The 27,023-nt window shown below is 40.3% G+C and overlaps 1 protein-coding gene across 3 annotated transcripts in view; it reads right to left on the reverse strand.

Moving 5' to 3' along the window:
* Positions 1-27,023, reverse strand: part of MGAT4A (alpha-1,3-mannosyl-glycoprotein 4-beta-N-acetylglucosaminyltransferase A) — a 108,382-nt gene that overhangs the window by 54,117 nt on the left and 27,242 nt on the right. For 2 of the 3 annotated variants that reach the window (XM_075563207.1, XM_075563209.1), the window contains exons 3-4: positions 10,938-11,105; positions 7,753-7,893 (exon numbers count right to left, since the gene is read on the reverse strand). In XM_075563207.1, coding sequence (XP_075419322.1) covers positions 7,753-7,893; positions 10,938-11,105 — 309 coding nt within the window. The remainder of the gene's footprint in view (positions 1-7,752; positions 7,894-10,937; positions 11,106-27,023) is intronic. The other variant, XM_075563208.1, reaches the window with a different exon arrangement.

Raw genomic sequence — 27,023 nt, forward strand, 5'->3', positions numbered from 1 at the left:
ATGTTCAGAGTATAGTCCATTTTCCCAAATATACTGTTTTGATTCTGAAGTTTAAATTCTGTAACTTAAATCAACACATTCAGGGGCGCCACAAGCACTAGGAAATGAAAGCACAAATTTCAGCCCAAGCTACTTCCTTTCTCCTACACTTTTTGGGTACATGGGTTGGGTCTTCAGATTCTCTTATAGTTGATGATAATAGGAGGGGGCATAGGAGTAGAAAGAGCCGACAAATCAACAGCACGAGTGATCTATGAGGCTGTAATTATAGCTGCAGTGTGAAATCCTTTAGAGATGTCTTTATTCTTTGGTTTGGTAGCAAACAACATTCAATATGGTGACTGGCCTGCAAACATGGGTCATTGAATCATCAAAGATATAAAATGTCCCCAGACAACCAAAGCAGACATGTATTATGAAGAAAAAAAACAAACAAACTTTGGTTCCGTAAACCACTGAGATTTTGAGGTTGTCAGTTATCATACCACAACCCAGGCTATCTTGTTTGATATGATGTTCTTCGATATATACTTTAGATCTAGAAAAATGTATATATTCTAAGGAGAGAGTTCAAAAGAATTATGTCAGCAAAAGGAACAAAATGGCCATATCATCCTTAGGTGAGCAGAAGAACCAGATAGAAGCAGAGTAGCTTGAGAACTCTGCTCAACAGACTGTCTAATAATTCTAATCCAACTATTAATAATGCATCTGCGATGTACCAATCTAAAATAATCCCAGACGGATCAAGCGCCTGCCTCATGCTTATAACTGACAAAGCTACCAACTGCTATTTCAGTCCTCTCCCGCTTCCCTGTGGAGTTTTCAAATTCTACTTACTTATTTAAGATCAAGCAAAATGTAGGAATAATCTTAATGTGACATTCTCAATTTTTAATTATTCAATCTATTTTCAATCACAAGTAAATTACTTTTCTTTATAATGTTGCTATTTCACTTATTATGGTTTGACTTCTTTATTACTTTAAAGTTCATGAAAATACAGTTCTATTCTATAGTTCTATTTTCTGTCTCTCCCATGGCTTCATCATTTTTTTTAATGTTCTCCTTAAATTATATTTGACATAGGGCTCAATTTTCTACCCTAAAACACACAATTTAGGACTCAAGGTACAGTTTCTCTTTTGGACAGCATTTTGACAGTCATACCTGCAGGTAAGGTCAGGCCCTGCAGCCCACTGCATCTTTTGCTTTTCTGGAAATCAGCTGCCAGAGAAACCTCAAGGCTTAGTCTGAGGTCCCAGCTGATCTCAACCAAACCCATTCTTTAACGACTTCTTAAACAGAAGTGATAACCCATAACATCAACTCTCACTTAAATCTCACCACTGAGTCCCAAGACTAAATATACAACTGCCTAGTTGACATGTTCAATGAAACACCTCAAAATCACCTCCAAAGTGAACACTGTATCAAAAATTCAACTTACGATATTCTCTTGCATACACCTCTTCTGCTGTTCCTATTTCAAGGACTAGCAAGCATCGTCATCCACCCAGTCAGTTGGTGGGGAAATCTAGGACTTATCTTTAATCACTGCACTCCAGCCCAGAAAACTAGACCAGCACTATGTCCTCTTATCCACAAGGGGGCTTCTGAAAGTCTATAGAAAAGTTGAACGAAAAGCTAATGGAACTTCCCATTAGTTTTTGAAGACTTAATATCTGTTTCCACAGTCCACACAACTGTTAAATCTACCTTCTTTTGATCTCGACTATGACTGACTACATAGTCCAAGTTCATCTTCTCACAAATGAACTACTAGAGCATCTTAACTGGTTCTTCTACATCTATTCTTCCTACATCCTCATTCTTCCCATTGCAGTCAATGTGATCTTTGCAAAATTTAATCTTACAGCCTTATTCTTAATAAGCTCAATTTAAACCACTTAAGTGGTTTCTTACTGCTGTTAGATTATAAACAAAATCCTATGCATGGTTTACAAAGCCCTGCATTGTCTAGCTCCAACTTACATGTACAGCCTCATCTTGTTCCATTTTTTCCTTAAGTCTATAATACAAAATTCACTGGCCTTTCATTTTCTAGATTTCATGCTCTCTTCATTAATGACCTCTTTTTAAAGGTGCTCTTTTCATATTTTTTAATAATTGTATTGGGGGGCTCATACAACTCTTATTACAATCCATACATCCATCCATTGTGTCAAGCACATTTGTACATTTGTTGCCCTCAAAATTCTAAAAACATTGGCTTTGTACTTGAGTCCTTACTATCAGTTCATTTTTCCCTCCCTCATGAACTCTTGATAATTGATAAATTATTTTGTCATTATCTTACACTGTCCGACGTCTCCCTTCACCCACTTTTCTGTCGTCTGTCCCCCAGAGAGGAAGTTATATGTAGACCCTTGTAAAAGGTTCCCCCTTTCTATGCCACCTTTCCTCCACCCTCCCACTCTCAGAACTTGTCCTGAGGGGTTCATCTGTACTGGATTCCCTGTGTTTCCAGTTCTTATCTGTACCAGTGTACATCCTCTGGTCTATCCAGATTTGTAAGGTAGAACTGGGATCGTGATAGTGGGAGGGTGAGGAAGCATTAAAGAACTAAAGGAAAGTTGTATGTTTCATCATTGCTACATTGCACCCTGTCTAGCTCATCTCCTCCCTGAGACCCTTTTGTAAGGGAATGTTCAGTTGCCTACAGATGGACTTTGGGTCCCCAATCTACACTCCCTCTCATTCACAATATGATTGTTTGTTCTTTAATGCCTGGGACCTGATCCCTTCGACACCTCGTGATCACACTAACTGGTGTGCTTCTTCCATGTGGGCTTTGTTGCTTCTGAGTTAGATGGCCACTTATTTACTTTCAAGCCCTTAAGACCCCAGATAGCCAGGCACCATCAGCTTTCTTCACTACATTTGCTTATGCGCCCATTTGTCTTCAGTGATCGTGTCGGGAAGGTGAGCACCATGGGATGCCAGTTTAATAAAACAAAGTATTCTTGCATTGGGGGAGTACTTGAGTGGAGACCCAATGTCCACCTGTTATCTTAATACGAAACCTATAAATATATGCACATGATCTATTTCATCATTATATAAATATATTTACATATGCGCATGCCTGTATTTAGACCTCTATAAATGCCCTTTGCCTCCTAGTTCTTTCCTCTATTTCGTTTTACTTTCCTCTTGTCCCACTATCATGCTCAGCCTTCACTTGGGTTTAGTACTTCCTCTCGGTTACACTGCCCTTGATCAATGCCTACCAGACCTCTGACACTCCACTTGCCACTGATTTTGGATCACTCGTTCTCTTGTCCTTGGGTTGGTTAACACCACTTCCTTTCCCTCACCTCTCCCTCTCCTATGCCCCACCCCGTGAACCATGTTGTTTTCTCCTCCAGATTGTTTACCCCACCTATCTTACCTAGATAGACCTGCAGAGATAATATGCACAAAAAAACAAGACAGAGCAAAACAAAGCGACAAAAGAAAACAAAACAACAAAAAAATCAATAACAAAAAAAGAAAAGCTTGTAAATAGTTCAAGGTCTGTTTGTTGACCTTTAGGGGTGTTTTCCAGTCGAACCTGTTGCAGTGCCCTGCCCTGGCCCCCAAATCTATTTTTGGTACTCCCTCGGGACTTCCTTGCTCTGACCCCCTTGCTGTTCTGTTCTACGCCCTTAGGGTTTTGCCTGTCTGATGGGGTCAGATTGGGCGCAATTCCCACACTGTGTCCCCAGTGTTGTCCCCTGTAGGTCAGTGAGGAATGTCATGTCTTCTAGTTGGGCCAGCCATATGGTCCTCTCTGTGGCTCTTTACATTTTATCAAATACTTTTTCTCCCATTGTGGTAAACAGAGTTTGAACTCCCTAAAAATGTCCACACCCAAATCCCTAGCCTATGAATGTAAGACCTTATGCAGAAAAGGGGCTTTGTAGTTGTGATTAGATTAATTTAAACATCTTATGGCAAGACCAATGTAGTAATCAACAAAGGCCCTTACAGAGGAAACCAGGAGAGTCAGAGTGAGAAAATGCAAGATGATGACAGCAGAGTCCGAGAGACCCAAAGACACTGTGCTTTGAAGTAGGGCCCTGGTGGCACAAGCAATGCTTAAGAACTTGTGTGCTGGCTGAAAGATGGGCAGCTGGAACCCATCGACCTGCTCCATGGAAGAAAGGCCTGAAATCTGCTCCCATGAAGAATACAGCCCAGAAAACCCTCCAGGTCAGTTCTTGTCTCGCATGGGGCCACTACCAGTCAAAACTACTGGATGACACCTACAAAGGTGCTCTGAAGATCCAGGAAAGGACCGCAAGGGGCTGTAGAGGACCCCAGACAGCGGGGAAAGGAGGAAACAGATTCCTCCCTAGAGCTCCCAGAAGGATCCCAGCCCTTGCTGGCACCTTTTAAATTTAGGGCTTTGAACCTCCAAGACTGTAAAACCATATATTGGTCTTCTTCCAAGCCACTGCATTTAGGGAAATTGCTCCATAAGCAGTAGGAAACTGCTACCCAACTTACTGAGCAAATTGCATACTCCTCAGGCCTCAGGTCAGATCTCTTAAGTCCGTGCTAAATATCTGAACTAGGTCAAATGTCCTTTTTTATAGATTCTCCCAGCACCTTCATAGCATAATTAAAGTATAATTATATAACTGATTAATGTATTGTTTTCATTACTAAAGTTCCAAAAGACTAGGAACCACATCTACTTTTCTGTACATAGTAGCTACTCATTAAATTAGATTTCAGCAAATATCTTAAGAATCACCTGCTATCCTGATCAGGTTTTTGTCTGTTTTCCTGCTCAGCCTAATTTAAAGGCCTCTGGGTTTCTCCAACACAAAGAAATCTTCTTTTATTTATATCTTACCTCCACTCTTCTCCAAAACTCCTATTAGGTGGATGTTGGAATTTTTCTCTAGCCCTCCCTCTTTGTGCTCTTGTGCTGCACTCCGAAAGAACTGCACAGCTCAAAGGTGTTAGTCACTGCTCTGAACTCATTAGCTGAGTCTATTGTGCTTATCAGTCTATCTGGAAGTTTACAATACGGGCTTAGAAAAATTAATATAAAAGTGGGATTGGATTCAATACAAACTTCCCCCCTCGTACAACCACTGAAACTAAAGAAAGTCCTCTGGACAGATCTTTTTAAATTAGCACACTGTTTCATGAGTGAGCTGTGCTATCATTCATCTAAAATTAGATAGTTACTATTTTATTTTAAAATCATCTGTTCACTATAAGAACTCGACTTTCTCGAGTATTTAGTCATTCGTGGCATGATTTTCTTAAATATTTGGTAACTCCTCGTTATACAAGGGGTCCTTTCACCTATCTGCAGGTTGAGGGATGTTTTTTGCCACTGAAAATTTTGTGGAGGGGTCTAGTGATAGTGTTGCATAGCAATGGCTAAAGTTCTTTGTTCTGGATGTGAGAATTCCAATCCCTCCCAAAGGATCAGTAACCAAGAGGAGCACTGCCTTGTCTCAGCCTTGGGTAGGCTTATGTTCTGAAACTGTTACCTAAGTAATCATCCTGATCACTGAAGAATAGAATTTTCCGCAAGAAGCTGTTTTGTTTGCATTTTAATCTAAAAAAGTGTGGTTCTTAGCATAGGTCTCTGGATAGATGTGGGGAGACCCATAAAGCCAAAACCCAAGCCACTGCCCAAAGTGGATTCTCACTGCTTGGCACCCTATAGCGAATCTACACGACCAAGTAGAACGACTCCTTGAGCTTTTGAGAGTCAATCTTTACTGAAGCAGATGGCTTTATCCTTTTCCTGTAGAGCAGGCGAGGGGTTTTGAACCATCAACCTTTTCAGTTAGCAGTTAAATGCTTAGTATACTTACCACCACTTTTTTTTGGGGGGGGGAGCCACAAAATCTGGTAAATCACTTGTGAAATTATGCTTATATGCACACTTGTCTAAGAGAAAATTGATGGCTTTCTTAGTACTCTTAAAAAATTAAGGACTTAGGAAAGGTCTTTCTCGTGTAAACCTGGAGGTATTCTGGATCATTTCTAAGCTGTCTGCTTTTTATGCCTTCAAGAAAAGTTCATTTTATAAAAATATTTAATACTAAATAGCTGGTTGACCAAGATTTTATTATATTTATGATTATGATAGTCATGCAAACAGGATTATGACTCTTCAAAAGGAATACAGAGAATGACATTGATAAAATAAGAACATAAAATGGAAATGAAAACATAGTAGAGACCTTGGAACTTTTAAGTGACATTAAAAACACTTCTACTTCTTACTATTTGATGTTCTCTCAATTAAAGTAGAGCCTAAACCCAGAAATGTATAATTGGCTAAGGCATCTTACCCAAATAGTGATTACTAAAGGGACAGCTATAGCTTCAATTTCATAATTAACCCTAAATGTTCTAAATAAAACTAAAAGCATGCTACACCTCTTGTTAATCTTCATGCATCAAGCACCAGTAGAGAGCCTTGCCCATGCAAGTCACACAATAAATATTTCTTGAATCAGTACTGAAATGAAAGAATGAATTAACATAGACATTCCCCCCCTTCAAGTTACTGTCTTCTTAGGAAGACCGTACAGGAAGTCCTGAGACTATGAAGTTCCATTCCTAAGTCGGCCTTTAAATTAAATGTGTATGAAAATGGGAAATGTTAGGTATGGTTCATACCTAACATTACTCAAATGCTATCTTAGTGTATAATATAGAGTGTAGCTTTATGTGCATAAAAATAAACAGTTCCAGATATACCAAAACATCTTTAACATAGTAATAATATTTCAATGTGTACCACAAAGTTACTACAAACATGTATTTGCCTCATAAACTTAATATAATAAGCTTTATGGGAGTTGGTTCATAACTAAGGTATGTGTGTTCATAACTCAGGAACTGCCTGTATGTAATTTTAAATGCTTAATAAGATAGATGGCAGAACCCAAACAAGATGAAACTAAAAGCTTATACTTGGAGAAATTTACTCCAAAAAAAGGTAAAAAATGAAAAGTAAAAAAATTTTTGAAAGAGAAAATAGACTAAATCAACTTTTTAAAAACATTAACACAAAACTGAACTTCGCTGTCTATGATGTAATTATTTTATTGTTAAAGACTTACTACAGAATAAAATTATTTTAGTGCATGCATTTTAAAATACATAGATTTGAAATGCTAAAACAGAGGAATAAATGTTATAAAAGAGTAAATTGATCCTACAAGCAAAATTCAAAAAACACTGGTGACTGACAAGCTGAGGGAGAAAAAAAAATCCTACAAAAAATTGTAGGTGTGTTAGGAAAGAGCATTTCTATTACTGTATGAAAGAGTAGCCAAACATTTACATTTCTATATTTAAAAAAAGGAAAGACACCAGAAAAACTTTTTGACATTATATGCTATTATTGTTGAAATAAGATACTATCAGGAAGAAATCTTTCCTGATAGTAATCCTTAAAATAGAAAAATCCTTAAAATAGAAAAATTATGAAGGCTTTAACATTTGCCTGCATGGAGATGGAGCTTGAATGAAATATCTCAAGATCTTTTTCAATTCTATAACTCTAATGTATGGAGATGTCCAACTCCTTCTCATGTGCATTTTAGCATGAGTCCTAGGTTGCTGTGCACAGAGAGAGGATGAAATTTCACTCTTTGAAATTTCTAATAGTTAATGGGTACTGGATTTCTAATAGTTAATGGGTACTCCAAAAGACAATTAAGACCGGGAGTACTCCCATACTAAGAAACAAAGTACACGTACCTCCTGTTCGTCCACTGCCAATCTGCACAGCAGGTTGGAGGCTTCCTTCATTTTGCAGTAAATGAGGCAAATGATAATAAATACTTGGCACTTGAAGAGATTTTCTGCTTGTTAATTCCTTTAATAGTTTTAGGGTATTATCTGAAAAAAACAAAATATAATTAGCCCATGGGAGCACCTCATCTGATTGAAATGGCCCATTTGTACGAAAATAACTGTAAAAACTTATGAGAGGCACAACTAGAAAATTTTATTTCCTAAACTCATACTTTGGGAGGGAGGGGGAAAAAAAGAGGACCTGATGCAAAGGGCTTAAATGGAGAGTGGATGCTTTGAGAATGATTGGGGCAGGGAATGTATGGATGTGATTTATACAATTGATGTATGTATATGTATGGATTGTGATAAGAGTTGTATGAGTCCCTAATAAAATGTAAAAAAAAAAATGGGATCACCACTTACAATGAAAATCACATTTCTGCAACCAGAGTATTACAGGGTTAGGAAGTTAAAGACACTGAAGGCAACCAAGGAGGTCTGCCAAGGTCCCCGAGAGAAGGTGGGGCATTAATACATCAGACATTATCCTTTATAATCCATCAGTACTTGAGTTCTACTACAGAGACTCTAAACAAGGTGTCCAATAAGTATAGTAACCACCAATTTTCATTTTAATGCTATTGCAGTTTACTAAACTTTCATATACAAGATAGAAATACATTTTTTTTCCTGGAAAAACTCAAGTAATTTAAACCTTGAGAATGTTTGATATAACTTACTAATAGTTTCAGCTTTCATTAGAGAAGTCACTGAATCATTTAACATATAAAATTAAAATTCAGTAGAATAAAAAACACTGTTTCAAATGCCATTAAACGAGAACTTTATCTTTTCAATAAGGGAGTTGGCAGTAAGTACCAATTAACACAAAAATTCCATTAAAATAATGGCAAAAACCAAAAGCTCACAAAGAAATGCAGAAGACTGTAACACAAAAAAATTAAAACTTAGTCTCATGAGTAAAAAAAAGTAACAAATGACCAATTTTTAAAAATCATTTTATTGGGGGCTCCTACAACTCTTATCACAATCCATATATTCATCATGTGTCAAGCACATTTGTACACTTGCTGCCATCATCATTCTCAAAACATTTTCCTTCTACTTGAGCACTTTGTATAAGCTCATTTTTTCCCTTCCCTCACCGCCCCCTCCTTCCTCACCAACCCTTGATACTTTATAATTATTATTTTATCTTATCTTACACTGTCTGACATCTCCCTTCACCCACTTTTCTGTTGTCCGTTCCCTGGGAGGGGGTTATATGGAGATCTTTGTGATCAGTTCCGTTTTCTCCCCCACCTTCCCGTTCCCCTCCTGCTATCACTACTCTCATTATTGGTCCTGAGGGGTTTATCTGTCCTAGATTCCCTGTGTTTTCAGTTCCTATCTGTACCTGTGTACATACTCTGGTCTAGCCAGATTTGTAAGATAGAATTGAGATCATGATAGCAGGGAGGAGAAAGCATTAAAGAACTAGAGGAATGTTGTATGTTTCATCATTGCTATACTGCACCCTGACTGGCTAGTCTCCTCCCCGCAACTCTTCTGTAAGAGGATGTCTAGTTGCCTACAGATGGGTTTTGGGTCTCCACTCCCCGCTCCCCCTCATTCACAATCATATGACTTTTTTGTTCTTTGGTGCTGATACCTGATCACTTCAACACCTTGTGATCACACAGGCTGGTGTGCTTCTTCCATGTGGGCTTTGCTGCTTCTCAGTCGGATGGCCACTAGATGACCAGAAGCTTTATCTTTTGATAGTTGGGCACCATCAATTTTCTTCACATTTACTTACGCACCCACTTAGCAAATGACCAATTTTTAAACTGCCAAATTATTAAGTTATGTAAAACCAAACCACAGCTATAGTGTGGTGACAAATGTTTCAACCATAATAGAATATCACCTAAAATAGTTCTGTCCTGTGTTCCAGCCACTGTGCTGTGTTTAAGAATCAACAGTTAATCAAAACAGATTTTGTTTCCATGAAAGCCAGTAACTATAAGGAAAACAGATGTAATCAGATTTATATACAAAGATGTTCATAAACTTGGTATGGGTAGGTTAAAGGGAACACTGGGTGGGGGGGGTTGGCTCTTGATGTTAAATCATTCAAAAATATCTTACTATATTATGATATATGATTAGCTGGCATATTATGAAGCCATTAAAATAGTATTTTGAAGAATATTTAAATGACTGTTGAAATGTTCACAGTCTACCAAGAGTAAGAATAAGACTACAGCACATAATCACAATTTTATATAAAGCTATGTGTAGAAAAAAAGACTAGAAGTAAATGAGAAATGCTAATAGAGTTCACTTGGCAAAAGACTTATGTGGGATTTATTTTCTTCTCATGTATACTATACCATAATTGTAAATACTAATGCGACACAATTCAAATTTTATACCCAGGAGAAGCAAAGTACAAAAAACAACAACAAAATGTAAGGCAGTGGATCTTACGATGAGAAATACTAGTAAAAAAAATACATGACGCTAAAGGAAAGTAAATTATGATAAAAAATTAGGGAAAGTTTGAAGCAACCGATTATATGACAGGGGCTTCAAGGAAATTCCATATTTTTTAATTCACTTTTCCCAGAAGCTTCCTGAAGCCCCTTTCCTACATAGGTATCAATTTAAAGATCTCAATAAGAACAGTACAGAAACAAAGAATGATTGCCTTCATTCCACTTTGACCAGAAGTCTCACAGGAAAGACAGACAAACCCTAAAGTATGCATCATAAAACTAGGTACCCCTTTAGTTGTTTCTAATCATCCAAAAACCCTTTAAAATGTACTTGAAGTCCATATATAAATCACAAAATCAGTACGAATCAAAGTTTATGCTGAATCTTACTTTGGATATTTTCAAAAGTTGCAGTGTTTTCATTTTTGTCTGTGAAATGTACACAACTATAATTTAGCTTAATAAAACTCTTAAAATAAATATGACAATTAATAAAAACTGTTCTATAGCTTGATAGTAAATTTTGTAGTGATATTTCTAATTACTAGATTCAATGGAGAGGGTAACAGAGATGCAGGATGATAATCTAGTCTACAGAACATTCAAGAAAAATATTTTCATAATTCTTTAAAAATATAATTTCACCTGAAAACTTATTCGATGCATCCTTACTTCCATTTGTTTCTGCTCCCACACGCTTGAACTGCTGTACAATGGTATTTAACTCAGAAGAGCGCTGAGAGATTCGATGCTCAGCTATCCGAAGACGTTCTTTCAAAGCAAGGAATTCTCGTTGATAAGCAATCAGTTTTTCTAGAGCAAACAAAAAAATGTTAATGTATTCCCTTTCTGGATAGTGAAACAAAACACAAAATCAAAATTACCACAGAACTGTAAGATTAGAAATTTTAGTCACATTTTCAGAAAAAAAAAATGTATTCCCTGATAGAGAAATGAAAGCTATAAGACTTGTTATGTAACAAAACAGTCATAGACACAGTGTTCTTAATATCTGTAAGAATGAAAGCATTCTACCTAGCCACTCAGACATTTAAAGGTGGAGAGAAAATAAGTTTTTAGAATGAACACATTAAGCATAATATTGCAACATTTCTCAAAGGTACAAAATAGTCCCTGGCTTTGGCAATGGTTCAGTGACCTGTATACAACCTTATTTGCATCACTAGATAAAGAAGCAAGGTAGAAGCTGTTTTGAGTTGTCTTAATGTTCTCTATTTTACCTTTCTAGTTTCTAATATCCATTGCAGTGGTTACACAGAAACTCACCAACCAAATTCATGATTAAAGGGTTTATTGCGGAAGTTAACAAGTAGTAATGCTAGTGAGATATGCTCAGGGTAGTTGCTTACGAGGACATGATACACAGTTCCAGGTCAGCTAATAAATGGCCAAAGGGGCACACCACTCTGCTGTAAGCCTCAACCTGAGGGCATTCCGTTTAAACTCCAAGAGTCAATAAACCCAGCTCCCTGAATTAAATGCCCAGAGGCACCCTGCTCCAGTAAGCCTCTCTGTCCAAAGGCACTCAGCTACACAGGTCAGCAACTCCAACTTCCCCAATTACGTTAAGTGCCCAGAATCACCCCACTCCTGCAAGGCAGTCTCTTGCACAAAAGCATTCCTCTGAACCTGCTCCATTGTTTGGTAGGTAAGCCCATCACTGTTTCATGCTCTGGCACTGGATTCTGCTGCTCCTCTGATGTTATCAGTGTCACCTGGATCCAGGAGGTTCATTGTAAAGGGACCTCAAGTCCAGAAGACTTGGCCCACACCTAGCTCTTGCCAGTAATTAGATCTCTCCTGCTGCTTCTCAGAGTTCATTTTATACACAACAGGAAGGTACATCAGGGAATTCTAATAACAATTACTCATAAGTGAATCCCATCATTGTCTTCCCCCACTTTCTTACCACAGCCAGGCAGAGAGGCCATTTGGTGGAAATTAGAGAATTTGGCCAGAAGAGCCACATTAAATAATTCATGTCACCTGCTCTAATGATGTTACATGTAAGGAGTATTCAATAAATTCTGTGTAAAAGTGAAAGTTATCAGATAAAAATTTTAAAGTATGGGAAGCGGCGGCGGCGTCTGGAGCAGAGGCAAAAAAAAATTAAAAGTATGAAGTTTATCCCAACATAAGCATGATCAAGGTCAAGAAGATTTTGTAAGTGATGATACCAGGCATTTAGTCCATCCCTAAAGAACTGAGAACTTGAACACATCAATGCAGTCTTCTTTATAAAAGTGACTGAAGTGGCTGCCCTTCCAAGATTTTAAGATTATTAAGCAAAATGTCAGCCGGTACCAACCCAGGACTGTAAGACGGATGCCTAACGATTCCCTAGCTATATGCTCTCACAAAACGGCGTTCCTTGATGAGAGAAAGGAGCAGGAGCATTGTCATTGTGGAGAATTCTGGGGATGCTTTCCAAGAGTTTGTCTGCTTAACTTTGGTTAACTCTCAAAATGCCTTCACTAATAAGCAGATGTTATCATTGTTCCTTGGCTCTCCAGAAAGTCAATAAGCAAAATGCTTTGAGCAACCCCCAAAAACTGTTGCTATGACCTTGGTTGCATCTCCTGGTACAATTTTTGCTAGAAATGCTTCAGGATCTTGATCCCACCTGTTTCAATTTCCACTGAAGCGATGTTACTACATACAGCTGACCTGAGTACAATAGGTTTAGCATCCAACAAGCAGAAGGCTTGCTCAACTTCCACTTGTCAGTCAGAATTGGATGTCTCTGGTGCTATTGTTTCTGTTCTTCTTCCTCGTTGCTCTTCAACTAGAGTGTGAGCAAGATTATTTCCATGCCGGTTGATGTGCAGTTCATTTTCAACATTGTTTGGTCCATTCTTAAAATGAGTTATTCACTTGTAAACTGATTTGTTTGGGGAATTGACCCTAGAAACTTTTTGTAAATCATTAATGATTTCACCATCCTTCCATGTAAGCTTCACCATAAATCTGAAGTTAGTTCTTGTTTCAGTTTTAGCAGAAATCTATTTTTTAAAAATAATTTTATTGGGGCTTATATAACTCATCAATCCATACATACATCCATTGTCAAGCGCATTTGTACATTTGTTGCCATCATCATTCTCAAAACATTTTCTTTCTACTTGAACCCTTAGTATCAGGTCATTTTTCCCCTCCCTCCCCTCTACCCTCCCTCACAAACCCTTGATAATTTATAAATTATCATTTTGTTATACCTTACACTGTTGGATGTCTCCCTTCACCCACGTTTATGTTGTCCATCCCCCAGGGAGGGGGTTATATGTAGATCCTTGTGATTTATTCCCCCTTTCTACCCCACCTTACCCTTACCCTCCTGGTATTTCTACTCTCCTTTTTGGTCCTGACAGCTTTATCTGTCCTAGATTCCCTGTGTTTCCAGTTATCTGTACCAGTGTACATCCTCTGGTCTAGCTGGATTTGTAAGGTAGAACTAGGATCATGATATTGAAGGGTGGGGAGGAGAAAGCATTAAAGAACTAGAGGAAAGTTGTATGTTTTATCAGTGGTATATTGCACTCTGACTGGCTCGTCTCTTCCTTGTGACCCTTCTATAAGGAATGTCCAGTTGCCTACAGATGTGGACTTTGAGTCTCTACTCCACACTCCCCCTCATTCACAATGATATGATTTTTTGTTCTTTGGTGCCTGATACCTGATCCCATCGACACCTCGTGATCACATAGGCTGGTGTGCTTCTTCCATGTGGGCTTTGTTGCTTCTCAGCTAGATGGCCACTTGTTATTCTTCAAGCCTTTAAGACCCCAGATGTTTTATCTTTTGATAGCCGGGCACCATCAGCTTTCTTCACTACATTTGCTTATGCACCTGCTTTGTCCTCGTTAGCAGAATTCTTATTACCTTGATGGAGACTCTTTTTAAACTGATGTCTTACCCTTTTTAGTGCCTCAAAATAGATGTTGTCCAGACATGTTAAAATAAGTTACTAAAACCTTACTTTGCTGCAAAATAATTTGAAATTCATGTAGATTTTTATAGTACTCATTTCCATGAACTTTTAATGACTATATTTGATAATGTATGATATAGCATAAGCATTCATTTTCTTAAACTAAATGTTTCCTCTGTACTTCCTATTCTACTCTGATTTCTATTCTACATTGCCAGACTATGGTCAAATCTCTGATCCCTAAAAATTCAATCAGTTAGATATAAAATGAACCTAATTTCATTCTTTGTACTAATTTGAAAGAATCACAGGACATGAAAACCCAGTCTTAGAAATAAATGTGCATTTTATGAAGATAAATTTAGTAATTGGAGCAATGACTATCAATGAGACCACTCAGAGACAAAGTACATGTTGAGAAGAGAACATGTACTCTTTTCAACAAAAAAATGGACAATGATAGCTAAGAGCTAGCAGAAGATGAGAAACCATATATTTTTCTTGATCAGCAGCACAAGTGACAGGTATCATTTCTCCAGCCTCATGAAGAGAAACCAGAACAATGGATTGCAACTTCTCTATCAAGCAAGTTATACTTAAGACTATGATTTTGATACCTAAACAAACCTTAACAAATCTTTTTTTTAATTATTCAACAGTTTGTTCCCTGGCTTTTTCAAGGAGAGACTAAACTTCATGAATAACGAATTTGCATGTTTTAGAAATCTGGTCTTAAAATGCTAACAATTGCTATTAATAAAGAGGCCTACCCAGGAAATCTCAAAATTTTTGTTTCAGGAAAAACAATGTCTCTTTTGCTTACCTACACTGTTTCCTACCTTCAGTAAAGAGAACAATGTAAGCTATTGTAGTCTCCTTAATGTGAAGGGTTTAGGATGTGCCCAGAAAGGGGCTATGATTAGAAGAGTGTACGGGAGCTCGAGCTACTAGCAAAGTTCTAGCCTGAGAGAATGAAGACCCTCAGGAGACAGACGGACCCAATGGCTGCAATGCTGGGCTCAGGCAGGAGAGCAATTGTGAAGGGGGCACATAACCGGGCAGAGTTCCATTCTGCAGTATAGGGCCATTGTGAGTTAGAGCCAACTTGATGGCATCTTAACATTCACAACTGCAACAGAACCTATAGTTATAAAAAGAAGCATAAAAGAGACTTCAGTTGGGGAATTTCAGGCCCCTAAGCCTTTTGGTGTTTCCGTGGTCTGCTTTGTGTTCCGGCCATGTAGCTGGCTATGAGTGCAAGCATAAACCCTGTTGTTCTCTGCAGGGCCCTGGTTCCGATGGCTTGTGTCCCACCAATGGGCAACTGTGGTGGCCGCCATTCTCCCAACCATATGACACTCCACTCCCTGGCAAGAGGACCCTACCCAGTGACCACCATTTATGCTGCAGGGCACCCTCCTCCCCACTCCAAACAGGTGGGGGGGGGGGCTGTATCTAGTTCACTGCTTGGGTTCTGGATGCTACCCCCTCCCTAGTCCACTGGGCATATACTCCCTTTCCCACTTCCCTTCCATTGTTTTCTCCTGGTTTTGCAAATAAGCTGCTTGGTCCTGCTGTGTTTTTGCTTTAGTGTCTACCAGTATGTTAGACAGGGTTTGTATTTTTCCTACCAGCTGGTTTTCCGTTGCCAAAGCCTCGGCAAAACATTCGGAAGCCAAGCCCGGGTAACTGTTAACTTTTGTTTCCAGAGGCCTTTTAGCAATACTGCCTTCAGCACATTTTTGGGACAGCTCCTGGACAGTCCCACTATGACAATGTGTCCAGCTAAGGATCCCAGTTTCCCTAAAAGGTTCCCTGAGCCACTGACCAATCGCTCCTCCCTTCATAGGTCCAGGAGCCTGGTCTTGCCAGCTGGCGCCTTTGAAGGCTTTGGGGCAACTCCAAGCAGTAGTCTTGCCTTAGGAGGTTGGTGAATTACCCGTGCCAGTAGTTTCCTCCATAGATCCTGTATGGTCACCCACACCAGTGGTCATTGCTTGCTGTCTAGAAAACAATCGGAGCCCATTTTGCCAACAAAAACTGGGGTCCCCAACCCTTCCCTTGGGCAGGGGCACCTACTCAAGACCCCAGATTCACAGCACCCTAGAGGCGTGTACTGAAACTGCAGTTACTGGCTTTGGGGCATTGTGCTCTCAGTAATTTTTGTGTTGTGTTTCCTAGATGGGGACCATCGGTTCAGTGCCGAGGAGGACCCCAATTGTCTGTATTCCATCTAATTGGGATAGATTTGATTCGGAGAGGCTGATTTTGTTGTGTAATTCCATCTGGCCACAGTACATTTGAGGGGAAAGAGAATCATGGCCCAAAGACCTTCGTTCTCAGTGCACCCAGGACCCCTAAGGGACCTGAAGTTAGGGGCTACTATTCCCTAGCTCTGAATCTGCCAACGTCCTACCCTTAGTAGAGACAGCCGGGAATTTGGTCCCCAGGTAGTCTACAGACCTTTCATTCTAATTGGACTCAAGCAGATCAAAAGTGACCTGGGCAGTTACTCTAACAAACCTAAACAGCAAATGAAACACTTCCAGCACCTCACCCTAGCCTGTGATTTAACTTGGGAGGATGAAATGGTCATGCTGGGGCAGACTCTGACGCACTTTGGGAAAGAAGAACTGCTCAAAGGTGCTAGGAAGTTTGCAGAGGAGTTACATTTGATGAATGGTAAGTACCCAGTAGGGGAAACAGCTGAGCCTTTTACTGACCCTGCTTGGGATCCTAATTACCCCCAAGGAAAAGTGAGCACGGGAACATGTTCTGGTATGTATCACAAGTGGACTGAAGTCAGGTAGGCAAAAGGCCATTAATTATGCCAACGTGACAGTGATTCACCAGGGACCTGAGGATAGCCACGTGGGCTTCTTAGAGCGACTAAAAGAGGGCCTGAGAAATCACACTGCTGTAGATGTAGATTCCTACGAAGGGCAAGTCTTACTCAGGGACAAATTTCTCACGCAGGCGGCACTGGACATTTGGAATAAGCTCCAAAAATTAGGGCAGAAGCGTGAAGCAGTTAACCCTAGAAGAGATGGTAGCTGTTGCTAATACTACCTTTTACAATAGGGAACAGGAGGGGAAGGTGCAGGCTCAGGAGGAGAGAAGGAAGGTACATGAAGCATGCAGAAAGTGGTGGCTGTACTTGCTACCTGCCTGTCAATCGCCTCTCAGGCTTCCCCGACGCGTGACCAAAGTGCTAAGTGTAACGTGTGTTGGAACAGGGCCACTGGGCACGGAACTGCCCTAACTGGAATAGGCCTGCCCAAGGGCCATGCCACCCCAGCAAGCAAGGTGGCCCCCAGGGTGTCCCTTGTCATAGGGCAGATAGCCAAGAGGGAGGGCGCCCGCATGCCGGTGATCAGCTGCTCATTGAAGATTGGCCCGGCCGGCGAAGCAGCAGGAGAGCTATAGCGGGTCTGGAACCTCGGATGAACTATCAATATAACACCAAGGTCAGTAGATGTCCTCCTAGATGCTGGGCTGCCTATCCTGACCCCATCTTCCCTGGATCTTGGGCACCATTCATGGGTGGAGCCGTGGAAACTATTGCACCCAGACCACTCAGAAGTGGATCGTATAGACAAGTAGCCGTGAGAGCTGTTGGGGGTGTTTGCCACCTCAGGGCAGATAAGTACTCCACAGAAAACCCTACTTCAGACCCACCAGTCTTTAAGCCAGTAAATGCTTTCATACCATTCCTGTGTTTAAAGTGAACTAGCACCCATGCCTGTCAGCCCTAAGATTTCCTCTTTTTTAACTTCCTGTGACACTAACCCCCACCTCCAAGGGTACTGTCATCTCACAGTCTTACCCCTGTCTCTCCTAAAATGTCCACCTATTTTGTTTTCTTCTATAAGTTCTCAGGTTACCAATGTCTGAGCCAAGTGTGCCAGCTCCAGGACCACCAGCCCCTGGACCAACTCAACCTCATCCACCATGGGGCCTGAATAGACAACCCCTTCCAACAGCGTAGGAAGGGTGTGGATACAAAGCCCCACTTTGTGTCTCATTTGCCAAGAAGAAGTAGATAGAGATGTCGCCTAGAACCCCAAATATTTGGGTCCATACCCCTTCAGTGGGGAAATGTTAGGTAGCTAGAGGCAGAAACAAGGGGTTGTCCCTGTCCACGCTAAGGCACTTCCCCCTTTGCAGGAAGTTGGAAGCCCATAAAGGCTAGCAGGCACGCACACATTCAGGCTTTTGAGACAGGAAGCCAGTACACCTGGGAGAGCCCATTCTAGGCCAGCTGGGCTTAATTCTACCAATGGGGTCAACCAGTACCCTTGACCACACCTCCCAGCACAGGGCCCTGAAAAGTCCAATCAGGAGCCCACCCCGCTCTTTTCCAGCTGCTCCTTGGCTGTGTGGTGATTTCAAGTCAGGTCAGGTCACCCTGAAGGTGCCTGTGTAAACCTGAACCTTCTATTCTCTTAAAAACTCACTTAGATCACAAACCAGTCTTTGGTGTGAATTCTTTCTCATCCGAAGCCAAGGACCCAGGCATTTCTCACCCAAGAAACCAAACATGAGATATATGACTCTACAATTCACCTAGAAAAAAATATTTGAAGAGGGCCCAGAAAAATCTAGCCATTAACAGGAATTTATTCTGAGATCAGAATATGCTCTGATGTTATAGAAATTAAAAGTGTGGGGTGGATGATACCTTCAGGACCAGGGGTGTGAGTCGTGATACTGGGAGGGTAGAGGGAGAGGGGGTTGGAAAGAGGGAACCGATTACAAGGATCTACGAGAGCCCTCCTCCTTGGCGGACAGACAACAGGAAAGGGGGTGAAGGGAGACGTCAGACAGGGCAAGATATGACAAAATAATGATTTATAAATTATCAAGGTCTCATGAGGGAGGGGGGCGCGGGGAAGGAGGGGTAAAAAAGAGGACCCGATGCAAAGGGCTGAAGTGGAGAGCAAATGCTTTAAAAATGATGAGGGCAAAGAATGTACAGATGTGCTTTACACAATTGATGTATGTATGGATTGTGATAAGAGTTGTATGAGCCCTTAATAAAATGTTTTTAAAAAAAAAAAGAAATTAAAAGTGTGACTTTCCTATTCCTGGTAGTGTGGACAATGCATTTAGCAATACCAGAACTATTGTGAGTGAATTGTCCTTGGAGTTCTTCCATCATTATGTGTGACATAGTGGGATATTCCTCTTAAAACAGTAAGCTTTACCAATATACTGTTTTCTAAACGAAAGAACTAGAAGTCCTTGGGAAAGTGACCAGTTCCATAGCCTGCACAAAACTTTACGATGAACTTATGTCCAAAAGCCATAGGAGGCGATTTGAGGGGCCCACTGGTCAGACTTAGGACAATCTAAGCACAAAGACAAATGTTAAAAATGAATTAACATCTTGTGAAAATCTGTAAACCTCAATCAATCATAAATAAATAGATGAAGGAAATGTTTTCCTTATAGAATATCCACTGATAAATATATAAGAAATGAGGAAAGTTGGAAAATCATTATTTTTTAACTATCACAGTAACATACTAATTCAAGGAAGGAAAAAACATTGATGTTACAATGGGTAGACGTTTTCATAAGAAACAGTATCTCACAGTACTGCTACACAGCAAACGAACCCACTGTCATCAAGTCCATTCTGGCTCGCTGCAACCCTGTGGGGACAGACAGCAGAATCACCCCCGAGGGGTTCCCAGGCTGTGTTTGCATGCATAGAAATCCTTATCTTGCCAGTGGGTTCAAAATGTTGGCCTTGTGGTTAGCAGTCCAATGCGTTTTACGCCACCGGGGTTTTCATAATTACAGACGAAAATGATTATAGTAGAGAAACCTGAGAGCTGTCATCTTCATCAAGTGCTCAAATTCACATGAGCAACCAAGGGTGCGCTACCCTCAAGTTTCTCCTGAGGTGATGCACTGAGTGTACCTCAGTTGTGTGATATCCCTGCCCCCATAAGCATAATCTGAATCTACTTTCAAAAGACACATCAGAGACACCAAATTGAAAAGCAATGTCAAAAAAATGGCTTCTAATTTTTAAAAATGTTAAGGTCATCAAAGGCCAAGGATGAGGAGCTCTCCCAGGTCAACAGATTAAAAAGACTTTACATTTAAATGCAAAGCACAATCCTGGATTGGATTCTGGACCACAGGTGGCTGGGGGAGGTGGGGAGGGGCGGGAAATGCTACCAAAACCCCCCACAAAACCCACTGCCTTCAAGTTAACTGACTCACAGTGACCCCATATGCTTCATTACAAAACTGTTAACTAACATGACTGGGACGATAACAGAATACAGGATATAGATCAGATAAAATATTGCCTCAGTGTTGAAGTTCCTGAATATGATATCTGCACAGTGTAATAGAAAGTACTGCCCAGTTATTAGGAAATATGGACTGAATTGTTTAGCAGTAAGGAGGCATGATACTTGCAACTAAAGTTCAAATAGTTAAGAAAACAAATCTATATATCACATATATGTATTTTATATACATACACATACAAGGGTTAAGTGATAAAATTACTGCTATATAATCACAGAAACCTTTATGAAAATTATCATAGAAGCCCTAAGAGTTCTCTGCTCTTCAAATTACATGAAAAAGTTAGTTTGGCACCTCAAGGGACTCAAATCATGTTCCTTTTCAATGTCCTTTGAGTTTCAGGAACAAAAGGAAGTCTGAAGAGAGCAACACCTGGGCTGTAAGGTGAAATGGGCTTAGTTTTACCAGTAATGATCCCAGGACAGCCCTAGCTATCCTACAGGAATGAGTGGTAGTGATAACTGTAGTGATGGGGGGGGGAGGGGGGAAATGCCTCGGCACTTCATAGTAAGCCCTCAGGAGTGCCTTATGTCCTTCTAGAAAATCTGTCAAGATTAGCCCTTTCGAATCCCTGCCAAATGGTCACCATAACCTTCTGAGCAGATCTCTCTACCTTCAGAATGGTAAATACTGTTGAAGCCACTGTGTTGATGGGGTCTCTGAAGAGTATCGTTAAATCCAAGACTCATCTCTGGATGCAATTTGTTTCACAAATTTTTCACTAGCTTGAATCTTGCTTTAACAACTCAAAAAAAATCAGCTCTTTGAGCTAATCTTCACATAAGGCTTCTGGCTTTTTTTTTTTTTTTTAAGACACTTGTTAGACCTGGTTTGCAAGCAACCATCCAAGACACACTGCCTCTGGAACAGGAGGAAGATATAGAATGTACAGCTAATTGCTTCTATAGTCTGCTCCCTCTGTTACAAGACCAGAAGCATTGGGTAGCACCCACCTGACATTATTAATCAAAGATTCTATTAAAAAAAAAAAACCAACTCTCAAAAGTGGAGAGATGCAAAGCAGAATCTCAAATTATCATAAATTCCAGGCTTCCTGGAGTCACAAAGACTGTGAATACCTGAAACTATGGCCCTGAGATCATTTTTATTATCCTTTAAAATCGTATTACAACCAAGTAACAGTCTAGCTTAGGAATGCCTACATAATACAGTGAATTATTTTACAATATGGCTATTACAACCAAAGCCTTTGCTACTCTCACCAACTAACCTTGAGTTCCTGATGGGTCTGGGTAAGATGGCAGAGCTATAGAGAGTGACTGCAGTGATGGTGTCTTGGGGAGTATAGCGAGGGAGGTAGGGGGAAGTGAGGAGTTGATGACATGAGTACAAGAAAGAAATGTTCTAAAACTGATTGTGAATATGATTGTACAACTAATTAACATTATGGAGCTACCGGACTGTATCATGTGCCAATAAAACTATTTAAACAATAAAAACAAAGATTCAGAAGGAGATTAGGCAAACTAGAGTCTAGAAGAGACAAAAATTACACAAATACAATAGAAAAGAACAGAATCAAAGCAAATAATCCTACTTAGGCTGGAGAGCTAACATTTGCTAGCAGGACAAATAATTCCATTGTTACTCCAACTTGATCATGCCTAAGAATTATCTGGAAGGACTAGTTAAAACCCAGACCTTTGGAACCCTTTGGAGATTTTGATACAGAGGGTTTGAGGTGGCACATGAGGATTTTGAACAAGCTCCAAGATAATGCTAATGCTGCTAGCCCAAGACAACCAGAACTGAGATAGGTCTTCTAGAAGAAGTCCAGTCTCAGCAGTCTGGAAACTCATGTTGTTCTGCTCTATTAGCTCCTTTTACTGCAGCTTCCATGTGAAAGGACCCAGGGTCAGAAGAAGTTCATTAACATATTTAGGTGCATAGTCCTCAAAATTATATATAGGGCAGGAAACAACTTCAAACTACCCACCTCTTTCCTAGGGGTGTGAGTGTCTTTTTAAATAAATGAAATAGGAAGTGGGTGTTAACAAACCCAGAGAAAAGGGAACAACAAGTGATCTAAAATCCACAGTGAGGAGAGGGTATAGGATGCCTGGTAGGGCTTGCTAAAGGGCAATGTAACCAAGAGGAATTACTGAAACCCGAATGAAGGCCAACCATTATAGTGTGACAAGGGAAAAGTAAAAGGAAAGAGAGGAAAGAACTAAGAGGCAAAGGGCATTTTTAGAGGTCTAAATACAGGTGCATACATATGTAAATATATTTTTATATAACCATAGGAAAATAGATCTATGTGCATATATTTATATGTTAAATATCAAGGTAGTAGACAGACATTGGGCCTGTACTGAAGTACCCCCTCAATGCAAGAACACTTTGTTCTAATAACCGTGATGCTCAGCCTCCCAACACAATCGCTGAAGACAAAATGAGTGCATAGCAAATGTGGTGAAGAAAGCAGACGGTGTCCGGCTATCAAAAGATATAACATCTGGAGCATACTTTCCTCCCTCACTCTGGTTCAGGTCACCATAGAGACGTGAGTACTTGCATGCCTTGTTTGATGTCTCTTTAATTTACTCCTCAATTACACAACTGCCCCCTTGGACCCATTTGGTTGTGGATCAGATGGTCCCCCACACCTATTCGTAAAACAAATGGGGTATTTTGGAACACTGTTATGGTTAAGTAAAAGTGCCCCCAAATGGAATTAGAAATTGAAGAAGAAAAAGGTTTCAGGACTTTTAATTGAGGGCTGAGGCCACTGTCTTGAGCCATTGCATGGCCATTAATGTCCCCTGATTTCTATAAAAGGGGAAAAGAAGTTAACTAGGAGACAATATGGCAAAATGGTAATATCCTACAGTATTCTGCAGGAAACAGAAAAGAAAAAAGATATAACACCTGGGGTCTTAAAGGTCTGAAGACAAACAAGCAGTCATCTAGCTGAGAAGCAACAAAGTCCACATGGAAGAAGCACACCAGCCTGTGTGATCATGAGGTGTCGATGGGATCAGGTATCAGGCATCAAAGTCCCAGAACAAAAAATCATATCATTGTGAATGAGGGGGGTGCAGAGTGGAGAATGCAGGGCAGATAAATCCCTCAGGACCAATAAAGAGAGTAGCATACCAGGAAGGGAAGGTGTGGAGAGAAAGGGAGAACCGATCACAATGACCTGTATGTAACCCACTCCCTGGGGGACAGACAACAGAAAAGTAGGTGAAGAGAGACATTGGTCAGTGTAATACATGAAAAAATAATAATTTATAAATTATCAAGGGTTCATGAAGGAGGTAGGGAAAAATGAGGAGCTGATACCAAGGGCTCAAGTAGAAAGAAAATGTTTTGAAAACGATGATGGCAACAAATGTGCTTGACACAGTGGATGGATGGATTGTGATAAGAGTTGTATGAGCCCCCAATAAAATTATTTTTAAAATAAACAAATAAGATCAAGAGGATGTTATCATGGCTATCCCCTTTAACTCATTTTGGATTAATTCTAGCTTTTACAGATTTTCTGCTGTCTTTTCAATTATGGTTTTTCTCTCTGTTATCTCGGTTCTTTTTGGGGGTGGGTGGGGTGTCTATGTTTTGCATACCTTTCTATATAAGTAAGTCAGGGTGGATGGACCAATGAAGACATTAACTGAATTAATAATTACCTGGGGGCACAGAGCAGGGTTGGAGGGAAATGAGTCAACAATGGGTACAAGAAAGAAAAAAATGTTCCAAAGTTAATTGTGATTGCACAACCCTTCGTAATATGAATGAATAACTGAATTGCACAATATACTAACTATATCCCAGGTCTACTAAGAGTTATAAGGAAATATCAAAATCATTCCATTTTTGGAGTATTCCAGTCAGGACCTACCACATTACACACTGCCATCAAGTCAGTTCTGACTCATAGTGATCCTATAGGAAAAGAGTAGATCTGTACCCTAGAGTTTCCAAGACTGTAATCTGTACAGGATCAGACTGCTTCATCCATCTCCTGATGAACAGCTGGGAGGTATAACTACTGACCTTTAGCACACATATAATCCATTACACTAGCATGACTTGTGTAAAGATTTCTTCCCTTCTAAGATCAAAGGAAGACTCAGGTTCAATTAAATAACTAAAATCAGACTTTATTAGGATTAAAACACAAAAATGTAATTAAGTTTTCCTTTACATCAGTGGTTTTCAACCTTTCTAATATCATGACCATATAATACAGTTCCTCATGTTGTGGTGACACCCCCAACCATAAAATTATTTTTGTTGCTACTTCATCACTGTTATTTTGCTACTGTTATGAATTGGGCAGCCCCTGTGAAAGAGTCATTCAACCCCCAAAAGGGTCCTGACCCACAGGTTAAGAACCACTGCTTGCAGACACCAAGGAACAAAAACCACCACTGTGTGATCACCTTCCTCACATAAACGATGAAGACGAATGTGTGCATAAGCAAGTGTGGTGAAGAAGGCTGATGGTGCCCGGCTATTAAGAGATATAGCGTCCGGGGACTTAAAGACTTGAAAGTAAACAAGCGGCCATCTAGCCCAGAAGCAACAAAGCCCACATGGAAGCAGCACACCAACATGTGCAATCATGAAGGCAGAGGGGACCAGGTTTCAAACAACAAAGGCAGGGGGGAAAAAATCACATCACCGTGAACGAGGGGAGTGCGTGATGGGGACCCAATGCCCATCTGTAGACAGCTGGACATCCCTTGCAGAGGGGTAGTGGGGAGGAGATGAGTCACTCAAGGTTCAGTGTAGCAACAATGAAACTCAAAACCTTCTAGTTCTTGAACGCTTCCTCCCCTCCCAATTATCATGATCCCAATTCTACCTTGCGGACCTGGTTAGACCAGAAGATGCACAGCGGTGCAGGAGGGAACTGGAAACACAGGGAATCTAGGACGGATGAACCCCTCACGACCAGCGGTGAGAGTGGCGACACCAGGAGGGAAGGGGGTATAGAAAGGGAGAACCAATCTGGGGGATCTATGTGTAACCTCCTCTCTGGGGGATGGGCAATGGGAAGGTGGGTGAGGGGAGATGCCGGGCAGTGTAAGATAAGATAAAATAATAATTTATAAACTATTAAGGGTTCAGGGGGTAGGGAAGCGGGGAGAGGGGGGGAGGGAAAAAAAAGGAAAACAAGCTGATTCCAGGAACCCAAGTGGAAGGCGAATTTTGAGAATGACGAGACCAACGAATGTATAAGGGTGCTTTATACTCAATTGTATGTATGGATTGTGGTAAGAGTTGTATGCGCCCCAATAAAAAGATATAAAAAAAGAACCACTCCTTTACATGTTTTCACTATGCTTACACAACAGAATCCTACCTAGTAAATGCCAAACATACTATGGTTAGAGTTTTCTGGAACACTATTTTCCTATTTGTTTCCTAAGTAATACAATTATAAACAGTGCCATTAAAGCAAATTTTTAGGAATTGTAAGGTTACAAAGTTAAAAATCAATGCACTGATCTTATAAGCTACTACTTTAAGATAGTCAAATGATCATGTATATACACATATAACATATACTTTGAAGAAGTAATTTCATATAAAACAATTGAATAATTTCAAATGAAACAGATGAAATTATTCTCCTTAATCTTCTAAAAGGAAAATCTCATCTGTTTTTAGAAATTTTATCATAAAGCACCCAGTCCATTATTTAGTGAAATGAGAAAAAAGAATAATAGTAAATTTTATAACTATAATACTTAATAGTTCTACATTATGTTTTTAACAGTTTTTTATTTTAAAATATATTAAAGACTGAGTAACACATACCAGAGGGACCCAGCAGAAATCTGCACAGGAGAGTTACTAAGAAAGTAATATCACACTGCTGGGTCGCTGGAGGAACATCATAAAGATAAGTAGGCACATACCTACTAGGTTTTGAGGGACTGTGGGCTATTGGCTAACCACAGTGGAGGCCAGCTAGGGCTTGACCTTGGCCCTGCCTCTGTCTCGCTGGAGTAGGGATTGTTTGGAGTCGGCCCAGGGGCTTTACATCAAGACAGCCACAGCTTGCTGCAGCCTCAAGGCAGGGTTCCAGGCTCATCGATCTTCTCTCCCGCCACATTCTTAGCTGCCCTGGAGCAGGATTTAAACAGTTCCAGTCCCAGGGGATCAGGGATCAGCTATACAATTACTTTTGTTTCCCTCTCTTTTCTCTGTCCCCCACAGTCTCATCAGGCTTAGTTTTTTTGTTTTTGTTTTCTTTGTCTCTTCCCTTTTCTCTCACACACCACTGCGGACCTCCAGACCACTCCCCTTAGCCTAGGGCAATTTACGCCAGCCCTCCATCCAGCTGGAAGTGCTCCACCCTCTGTAGGTAACCTGAAGCTGGGGAAAACCCGCCCACCCTCTACCATGGCATACCCACCCCCCCAACTTATTGTGGGGGGGGGGAGAATCCTACCCACATTCTTCAGGGGAAA

Source organism: Tenrec ecaudatus, chromosome 11 (genome assembly GCF_050624435.1).
Source record: "Tenrec ecaudatus isolate mTenEca1 chromosome 11, mTenEca1.hap1, whole genome shotgun sequence".
In the NCBI taxonomy this organism is placed as follows: Eukaryota; Metazoa; Chordata; class Mammalia; order Afrosoricida; family Tenrecidae; genus Tenrec; species Tenrec ecaudatus.